The sequence below is a fragment of the Cannabis sativa genome, chromosome 4 (genome assembly GCF_029168945.1).
Source record: "Cannabis sativa cultivar Pink pepper isolate KNU-18-1 chromosome 4, ASM2916894v1, whole genome shotgun sequence".
Lineage (NCBI taxonomy): Eukaryota > Viridiplantae > Streptophyta > Magnoliopsida > Rosales > Cannabaceae > Cannabis > Cannabis sativa.
In genome coordinates this window covers 43,293,530-43,303,961 of record NC_083604.1, presented here as the reverse complement: position 1 = coordinate 43,303,961, position 10,432 = coordinate 43,293,530, and the positions used below count along the sequence as shown (strand labels likewise).

Below are 10,432 nucleotides of genomic sequence, written 5' to 3'. Positions count from 1 at the left end.
TTATTTATGTTGTTTCTCATGGTTTTTTTATTTAGTTAAAGTATAAAAGTCCTATTTTAAAGGAATCTCCTAAGAAACACACTATTGTTGTGATGTGATCTGGTGATGTTTATATTATATATATTTTTTTAATAATAACCGATTTCTGAGTTATTGTGTGTTGTTTATTTTTGCTTGTTTTGTTGTAAAACCAATTCTGTTAATATGATATGTTTTAATATTTTTGGAATTGATTCTCTCTTTATAACCGTTTTCTAAGTTATTATGTATTTTTTTTGTTTACTTATTTTGTTGGAACCAATTCTATTTTAATTTATGTCTCAGTAATTTTGGAACTGATTCTCAATTTTTTTTTTTTAATTATAATTGGTTTCTGAAGCATTATGTGTTATTCGTTTTTACTCATTTTTTATGGAACTAGTTCTGTTTTTCTTTTATGTTTCAGTATTTTTAGAATTGATTTCTTCTTTTTTTTAATTATAAACGGTTTCTGAGTTATTGTGTATTATTTGTTTTTACTCATTTTATTGTGAAACTGGTTTTATTTTAGTTTATGTATGAGACATCTAACTCCGGTGACAATAGAAATTCTAATACTTTTCCGACGACAATGATAACTCTATTGATTTTTCTGATGACTTTTTAGGTAATTGTGACGTCTTTTTTGACGACAATAATTTTTTCAAGACTTTTTAGTGCTGTCAACTTTTTTGGTGCCAGTGTTTGCTCTGTGGACTTTTTCATCCATATTTGTCATTAGATTTTTTTATTAGTTTTTGTTTGGTTTCCCATATTTTAAATTTTGTTTATTTTTGATCTCATATTTTCTTGTATTAATTTTTTATCCCACATAAAACTAAATTTTAATTTTTTTTCCCAAATTTATGAGAAATTCCTTTTTTAATCCTAATCGAAATCTTGCCAACACAATTCAGATTCAAAAACCCATAGGATTTGATTTCCCTCCCACAATTCAAAAAAGAAAAAAAAATTAGATTAGAGTGTTGGAGAAGCTGCTTGTTTTTTATTTTTTAATTGAATTCGAAAGCAACACCTTTCATTTAAATTCAACCTAACTTATCCAAAGTCCTAAGCCCCCATGTGAACCTATTAATATCTCCCAAACTATCTTTATGATTATTATTTTTTCACTAATAATTAATAAATAACCCAGAAAAAAAACAGAAGAAAAATCTACTTAAATCATTTGAAATGTGGAGGTGATCCAACGGTTTCAGCCACAATAACATTAAACAGCAGCGGTAATAACTAACAAGAAGACAACTCAGCGTTCCTTCGCCCCTCCCACCTTTTGCAACCCAAATATCAAACTCATGCTAATTGACACCACCAACTGCCACGTTTTAATAAGATACATATCCATAGCATCCGTACGGTAGAAGCTTCAAAACACATTTGCCCAAAATAATTTGAATAAGGTCGAACTAAAATTTAGACACTGCTTAAATATTCACTATTACACATTGACATTCAAAAGAAAAAAAATATATAACAGTAACAAATTATAATGAATATAATTAAGTATAATTACACAAAAATTATATTGAATAATGAATAAAGAAGAGTGGGTCCCACAGAAACCAAGATAACAAGTCAACAAAATCCGAGTTACCCGCCACAACCCTTTCATCGCACCTTTTTTTTTAATTCCCTCTCTCACAAAAAAAGAAAAAAAAAGTGAAACAAATTGGCGGGAAATTCGAAGGTTTAGAGGGAAACATCAAACACTGAATTCGGCAAACCCTAATCCCCAAAACTTTCAAATATCTTATCTGTTACCCCATTCTTTTATATAAACCGTATAAGTTTCGTTTCATTTAGACTACACGCACAAACACAAACTGTTCGACGAAAGTCCTCAGTGAGAGAGCGAGAGAGAAAGAGAGAGGCAAGATGTATGTTGTTAAGAGAGACGGGCGTCAGGAGGCGGTTCATTTCGACAAGATCACTGCTCGTTTGAAAAAGCTCAGTTATGGCCTAAGCATCGATCACTGCGATCCAGTTCTGGTCGCTCAGAAAGTCTGCGCTGGGGTCTATAAGGGCGTCACCACTAGCCAGCTTGATGAGCTCGCTGCGGAAACTGCTGCTGCTTTAACTGCCAATCACCCTGACTACGCTTCGGTCAGTTTTTCTTTATCCAACTCTTGACTCATATGTTCATTTTGTTTCGGCACCGAAATTTTTGAAATATTCTGAATATTTATCGCCTGTGTTTGGTCAGTTAGTACAGACAGTCACCTTGTTATTGCTGAATTATTTGTTAGATCATGAATAGTTTTTGGGTTTTCAATTTTCTTTGGAAATGAAGAGTAAATGGATGTAGTTTTGTCTGATTTGTACTTGCGATTGAGAATTTTGTTATAATGAGTTGAAGTCTGTTTCATTTGATGCAGTTGGCTGCAAGGATTGTTGTGTCGAATTTGCACAAAAACACCAAGAAGTCATTTTCTGAGACGTAAGCCTCATTAATAGTGCATTTTTTAGTTTGTCTAAACTGGCTCTGGCATCTAATCAAATATGTAAACTTTTCTGATTGTATGATTTTGCAGGATCAAAATCATGTACAACCATTTTAGTGAGAGATCTGGTCAGAAGGCGCCTCTAATTGCAGATGATGTCTATGAAATCATCATGAATGTATGTTTATTTTCTCCCCTTTTTTATTTTACTACATATATTGCTCGCTAGTATGTTCTTCCTAGTTTTGGAATATGCGTACTTCTTTTTAAAGATATTCATTTACCTGACAATAGTGGTTATCCTGATATTTTTTTTTTCCTTTCTTTCAGAATGCAGCTCAGTTGGATAGTGAAATAATATATGATCGTGATTTTGACTATGATTATTTTGGCTTTAAAACCCTCGAGAGGTCATACCTCTTGAAGGTACAAGGAAAGGTCATTGAAAGACCTCAACACATGTTGATGAGAGTTGCTGTTGGAATTCACAAAGAGGATGTTGAATCTGCTATCAAGACATACCACTTTATGTCTCAGCGGTGGTTTACCCATGCTTCTCCCACCCTCTTCAATTCGGGAACACCAAGGCCTCAGGTATGATTGGTGTACATTTGGATATTTTAAGAACTAATTGTTTTAAATTGTGTGATGCATTGAGTTCTCATACTAATATCAATTGCCACTTGGTGATTGTTGTTGCAGTTGAGTAGCTGCTTCCTTTTGTGTATGAAAGATGATAGCATTGAAGGCATATATGATACCTTGAAAGAGTGTGCTGTTATCAGCAAATCAGCTGGAGGAATTGGTGTCTCAGTTCACAACATTCGTGCCACAGGGAGTTATATTCGTGGGACAAATGGAACATCAAATGGCATTGTTCCTATGATACGAGTTTTTAATGATACTGCCCGTTATGTTGATCAAGGGGGAGGGAAGAGGAAAGGTAGTTATTTCTTGATTTGAAAGTGATATGCTTTCCATTTGAAGTGTGAATTCATGCTGATGTTGTGTATTTTTCCTTGTAGGTGCATTTGCTGTGTACTTGGAGCCATGGCATGCTGACGTATTTGAATTTCTTGATCTTAGGAAAAACCATGGAAAGGTATGCATAATGAATCATCCATACATGCAATATAGCAATTGAAGAAGATTTATTTAGGAGCTTGACCACTAAATATGTATGACTGATTTATTCTTGCAGGAGGAGCATCGTGCTCGTGATTTGTTTTATGCTCTTTGGGTGCCTGATTTGTTTATGGAACGAGTACAAAGTAATGGGCAGTGGTCACTGTTCTGCCCTAATGAGGCACCAGGTTTGGCAGATTGCTGGGGTGAAGAATTTGAAAAGCTCTATACCCAATATGAAAAAGAGGTAAAGTGATTTGACATTTGCATTGTTGCTGCCCTTAAAACATTTTTTATTAATGCTATTTTGTTTAGCTAGTTTTTAATAAATGAATGTGTTACAGGGAAAAGCCAAGAAGGTTGTTCAGGCACAGAATTTGTGGTTTGAAATTCTAAAATCTCAGATTGAAACAGGAACACCCTATATGCTTTTTAAGGTGCTTGTCTTGTAATCTTACTTCCTGACAATACCTCATACGTGATCTGTAGCCTGAATGATTTTCTTATTTTGTCTTGTAACTGTTGTCCTGCTTCTCTATAGGATACTTGCAACAGGAAAAGTAATCAACAAAACCTCGGTACCATAAAATCTTCAAACTTGTGTACAGAGATAATTGAGTACACAAGTCCAACAGAAACTGCCGTGTGCAACTTGGCATCAATTGCTCTACCACGGTTTGTTCGAGAGAAGGTAAGACACTTCTAGAATTTATTAATAAAACCTGATTTTTGTTGTTTGGTCTGTTGTGGTGTGACACTTTTATTATTTGTTGTAGGATGTTCCAATAGAGTCCCATCCTTCAAAGATTGTTGGTAGCAGAGGTTCCAAGAATCGATATTTTGACTTCAATAAGTTAGCAGAGGTTTGTGTTATAAACTCAATCTACTTGTTTTGTTTTATTTTATAACACAATGTAGCATAAAATAAGATAGCTGGAGCGCTTTCTTCATTTACATTCTTAGTTTCTCTCAAGTCTCATTGTATAAATTGTCTCAATGTTTATCCTTTTGTTTTGGCAGATCACGTCAACAGTCACTTTAAATCTTAACAAGATAATTGATGTCAATTACTATCCCGTTGAGACAGCAAAGAGGTCAAATTTGCGACACAGGCCAATTGGAATTGGAGTTCAGGGTTTGGCAGACACCTTTATTTTGCTTGGCATGGCATTTGATTCACCTGAGGTAATTCTTACTTTAGTGCTATGCTGTAGTATTTTATTAGAGTCTTAGCTTGGATATTTGAGGTTGACATTGTCATATTGTGGCAGGCTCAACAATTAAACAAAGACATATTTGAGACTATATATTATCATGCACTGAAGACTTCTTCTGAGTTAGCTGCAAAAGAAGGCCCTTATGAATCCTATGATGGATGTCCAGTAAGCAAGGTATATAAGTGTACTTGGTTATGTAATTACATTTCCTATTGTCATTAATGTACATCTAAAACCACTGGCTAAACCTTTGTGCCCTTTGATTACTAACTAAGGGTCTTCTATTCTAGTATTGTCTTGTCAGTTCATTTGTTCCTTCAGAGATTTAGAACCTCAACACCATAGTCAGATAATGATGCATTTCCAGTTTCTTAATGAGTCATTTTTCTTGTGCAGGGAACTCTTCAGCCAGATATGTGGGGTGTAACACCTTCAGATCGGTGGGATTGGAAATCTCTTAGGGAAATGATATCTAAGAATGGAGTTAGAAATTCGCTTCTTGTAGCTCCAATGCCTACAGCCTCAACCAGTCAAATTCTTGGAAACAATGAGTGCTTTGAGCCATATACTTCCAATATTTATAGCCGCAGGGTTTTGAGGTTTGCTTTTCTGGCCCACATATTCAATTTTCTTTTAAGGTTTTTCCAATGGTCTAAATATTTTTTTATCTCTTACAGTGGTGAGTTTGTTGTGGTGAACAAACATTTGCTTCATGACTTGACTGAGACGGGTGTGTGGTCACCTGCTATTAAAAACAAGATAATATACGAGGATGGTTCTGTTCAGACAATACCAGAAATTCCCGATGAGCTTAAAGTTATCTACAAGTATGAAACTGCAATTTCCCCACAAGTGTTTTTGTTTCTGTATAGTTACTTTTTTTTGTTTTTTGGAATTGTGCTAAGAAAATATTCTTTAATCAGAACTGTTTGGGAGATTAAGCAAAGAACATTGGTAGATATGGCTGTTGATCGTGGATGCTTCATAGATCAGAGTCAAAGCCTAAACATACACATGGATCAGCCCAATTTTGGGAAACTTACTTCGTTGCACTTCTATGCGTGGTCAAAGGTATGTTTACATTTGCTGCTACTTTGAGATAAAGTGGACAAGATAAACTTGTTATGTAGAACAGTAATGTGCTTAACGTTTGATCTAGTTAAATTTGCAATGAACCAGTTCTATTTTCATTATGTGCTTCTCATAATTGAGTCAGCCACTTTTATAAAATTACATTTACACAAAATCAATTGGATTGATATGAAGCAAATTTCACTGTGAATACTTGAGTATTTACCTGTTATCCTTTGTTTTGTGGTTCTGGTTAGCATCGATAATTTGTTTTTGGTGTAAAATTTCTAAATTTATCTTTTCCTCCTTTTAGGGTCTGAAAACAGGAATGTACTATCTAAGATCTCGGGCTGCAGCTGATGCTATCAAGTTCACTGTTGATACTACTGGCATGAAAGTAAGGGCTTGTGATTGCCACTTTTCAACTTCTTCCTCACGTTTGAATATTTGCACGCTTTTTTATTTATAAGTTTGTTTCTTTCCAATGCCAGGAAAAGCCAAAGGTTGAGGATATTGCTGATACTGATTTGGCACAAATGGTTTGTTCTCTGACAAATCGTGAAGAGTGCATGGCTTGTGGAAGTTAGAAGTATACATAGATTAATATATATTTTATATAAGTTGTTGTGATGGAGATTCTGCTTTTGTTCTTATAAAGCAAAGATTGGTGTTACCTAAAAAATGTTTGAGGAGATCTTTTTGAAGGTTTTGAGATCAAGGGTCTCGAATGTTCGCACCGATCAATCATCCTAGTGAAGTTTGGCCTTAAATCCTCTGTACAAATTTGTTACATATGTACTGTGTGCGTGTTAAGTTAATGGATTTAACTAGTAATATATTGGATCTGCATGGAAGTCTTTACTCCTACAATATTTTATTTTCAATTCAAGCACAAAATTGATATATTTAGCTTTTTAAACTAAAGAGGAACATTAGTGACTAGACCTGCAAAACCATATATTTTGTTGGCATTAAACCCATTAAATTTGGCAACGCTAAAAGAAAAGAAAATTCATGGCCAATGGTTTTGCTAATGGGCCGGGGATATATGCTAATTCCACCATGCCTCAAAATTTGACATGGATTGTAGTTTGTAGAGTAATGTCAATGTATTATTTTTGTAGCAATCTCATTCAATATTCTTTGTACCGTTATTGTGCCGTTTTTTAATTGATAAACAGACAATTACTTTTTTTTTTGTTTTTTTTTTTATTTGAACGTAAGTTTTATAATTGTATAGAGAAAGTTAAAATAATAAAAAAAAATATATATTTTCTCTTATTTTCAACTTTAAAATAAAATTTCAACCACATTGCTAGTTGTTTGGCCTTAAAAAATAATATTATTGTGACTTACTTTTCAATGTGATTATTTCAAGATATGGGAAGCTTATGTTTTTTCATCTTTTTTAAATCAAAGTAACTATTTAGTTGTTTACCATATTAATTATATACTCATTAGTTACATTTCAACAATATATAATTATAAAAATATAAATTTTTTAAACAATTAACCTATAGGTATTGCGTTAGTTTACTAATTAAAATATCATCAGTCGCCACTAAAAATCTAACATTACAACGCTTTTTATTAGCATCGTAAACAATGATTATTATTTTTTTTCCTGATAAAGAAGTGCATATTAATAAATGAATGAATTATTTTTGTGTTGTGTGTGGAAAGGTAACTTCCTAGTTACTTTACATTTTAGGTATCATAATTAATTAAATAGTTACTTTTTTTACTATAGTAACGATGGAAACATATCTATATTACGTATTAAATTAACCACAATAAACAATAGTTTCTTTTTCTATTTTTTTTTTGAAAATTTCTTTTTCTATTAAATTAACCAAAAAGTACCCAAATTTTATAAATAAACAAAATTTAATATGCAAACTAAATTCATGGGTTACTAAAATATACTTTGTTATTCATATTCAAAAGTTATTATATGATAACTAATTAATTTCTACAATAAATTAAGGTTATCAAAATGTATCTTAAATAATATTAGGATACTATGATGTAACTTTAAAATAACTAATTAGTTATTAATTTAGATGTCTAAATATTTTACTAACAAATTATGTGATTTATTTTACTTTATTGTAACACGTTAGTTTCTTAAATAAGATTAAAGGTAACATAAATGTTACACTAAAGTAACCTAAAAGTATATCTTAAATAATATAATATAAACTAATAATAACATATAGTTTTAAAAGTAACTAATCTAAAAATCAAAAGTTATCTATATGAGATATTTTTATTTTAAAATAAATCATTTTATGAAAAGTAACCAATTGGTATCTTATCGAAATAATAATCAATTGGTCCAGAAAAATGTGTCTTGTTTGTAATATTTTAAAAGTTATTTGTAACTTCATTCTTTATTTAATTAATCAAAATGCATATATAATTTACATTTAAAAAATATGGGTGGCTTAAACATATATGATATTTTTTTAAAATACAATTTACTAAAATGGTAGTTTACTCTATGACAACTTATTATATTTTCGAAAATAAACTTGAAGGTTACTCAAATGTATTAATATAACCTAAATAATTAATTGATTATTAAGGTGTATACATATAAGTTTTAGAGCTAGCCAAAATGTATCTCAAATTATATAATATAAAAATAATAACTTTTTATGAAAATCAACTTATTGGTTTCTTATCAACATCATAAGTAACCAAAATGTTACTTTTGAAACGCAGGAAAACAAAAAAAAAAAATAAAATTTTGGGATTAGTTTCATTTGAGGTATATTAGTTTGAAATTAAGGTAAGTAATTGAGATTTGTTAAGTTATTATTTTTGCAATTAGATTACATTTTACGTATATTTTTTTTAAAAAATCCCTTTCTTTTTTCATTTACTTAATCAAAAAGTAACTAGATTTTTAAAACTATTTTTCTGACGATATCGTTGCTCACTTAAATAAAAAAAAAAAAAATGTTATCGTGATCTACTCTTTAATGTGATTATTTTAAGATATTAGAATATATAATTTTTTATTATTTCAAAAAAAAAAAAAAAACTATTGAGGTGGCCATGATACCAATCATATACTGATTGGTTACTATTAAATTATATTATATATTAAAGAAAATTTAATTTGTAATTAGTTTCTACTCTTTCTACAATAAAATAAACTTGAAGGTTACTCAAATGTATTTTAAATAATAAAATATTATAACATTACATAAAAATAACTAACTTATTATTAAGATATATACAACTAAATTTTAGAAGAAACCAAAACTGTATCTCAAATTATATACTATTTAGTTAACAAATCAAATTTATTTTTAAAATTAAAAATACTTATATAATAAAAAAAAATATATGAGTGACTAAATGTATATTACATTGTTTTAATTATATATTACTATGAAGTATACTAAACAAAACTATTTCATATATATGTTTACTATTTTAAAAAGGTATATAAAATAATTGATAAATAAAAATAGTAGCTTATTATATTATATGACAAACTCATTAGTTTCGAAAATAAATTTTAAAGTTACCCAAATGTATTTTAAATAATAAGATAGCACAATATAACTTAAAAATAGCTATTGATTATTAAGATGTTTACAAATAAGTTTTTAGATGTAACCAAATTGTATCTCAAATTATATTATTTAAAAGTAACTGATTAGTTTCTTATCAGCATCATAAGTAACCAAAATGTTACTTTTGAAAACCCAAGAAAATAATAAAAAAAAACGGAATTTGGAATTAATTTCGTTTTAGGCATATTATTTTAGAATTAAGGTATTTTTTTTTATGACGTGGCAAGGTATTATTGTAATTGAGATTTATTAAGGTATTTTTGTAAATAATTTATATTTTAAGTATATTATTAAAAAGATCCCTTATTTTTTTTATCATGTAAAGCAATATTTGTTTTGTTGACCAATTTGTTACTGGTTTTTTTTTTTGCTGGGTAAATTTGTTACTGCATGAATTATAATATCTAATTGCTTTTGTAGATAATTTGCTAATCACATCGTTAGTATAAGATTAAAGTCAATTTGTTAATTAGAATATATAGTTAAAAATTAATTTCGTCCAACTAACTAAATTCTAATTTATGAAAATTCTACTTTTGACTTAAAATGTAGTGAAGGTTTTTACAGTGAAGGTAAACTTTTTTGATGGAATAGTGAAGGTAAACTTTATTAACAAATATAATTATTCAATATTTGGCTCAACATAGTTGGACTAGGAAACTATCACGTGAAGTGAAATTGTGAAGGGTGAATATATTATATAGGAGCATTTTCGTTTCAAAAGAAAAAAAAAAGAATATATTATATAGGAGCATTTAGACGGCGCATCACTTTTAATTTTATTGAAGGTTTTTTATTTTTTTTGGCATTATGAAAAACTAGTAAACAATTCGCGCTTCGCAATGGATATTAATTTTTTTTTTTTTAAATTTATGTATATGAAATAAATTATGTATTTTATTTAATAAAATTGCATCAAATTTTAACATTATTAAAAAATATGAGATGT

At 29.7% G+C, this 10,432-nt stretch overlaps 1 protein-coding gene across 1 annotated transcript; it reads left to right on the top strand.

The window, feature by feature from the left end:
• The first annotated feature begins 1,484 nt into the window (after positions 1-1,484).
• LOC115712592 (ribonucleoside-diphosphate reductase large subunit) lies at positions 1,485-6,763 on the top strand. Its single transcript, XM_030640894.2, has 17 exons — positions 1,485-2,142; positions 2,415-2,476; positions 2,571-2,658; positions 2,811-3,074; positions 3,183-3,423; positions 3,506-3,582; positions 3,682-3,852; positions 3,950-4,042; positions 4,147-4,296; positions 4,382-4,468; positions 4,626-4,790; positions 4,877-4,996; positions 5,219-5,421; positions 5,500-5,649; positions 5,746-5,893; positions 6,207-6,290; positions 6,385-6,763. The coding sequence occupies exons 1-17, from the start codon at positions 1,915-1,917 to the stop codon at positions 6,478-6,480; spliced, it is 2,427 nt and encodes an 808-aa protein (XP_030496754.2). The 5' UTR covers positions 1,485-1,914; the 3' UTR covers positions 6,481-6,763.
• Positions 6,764-10,432: the final 3,669 nt, after the last annotated feature.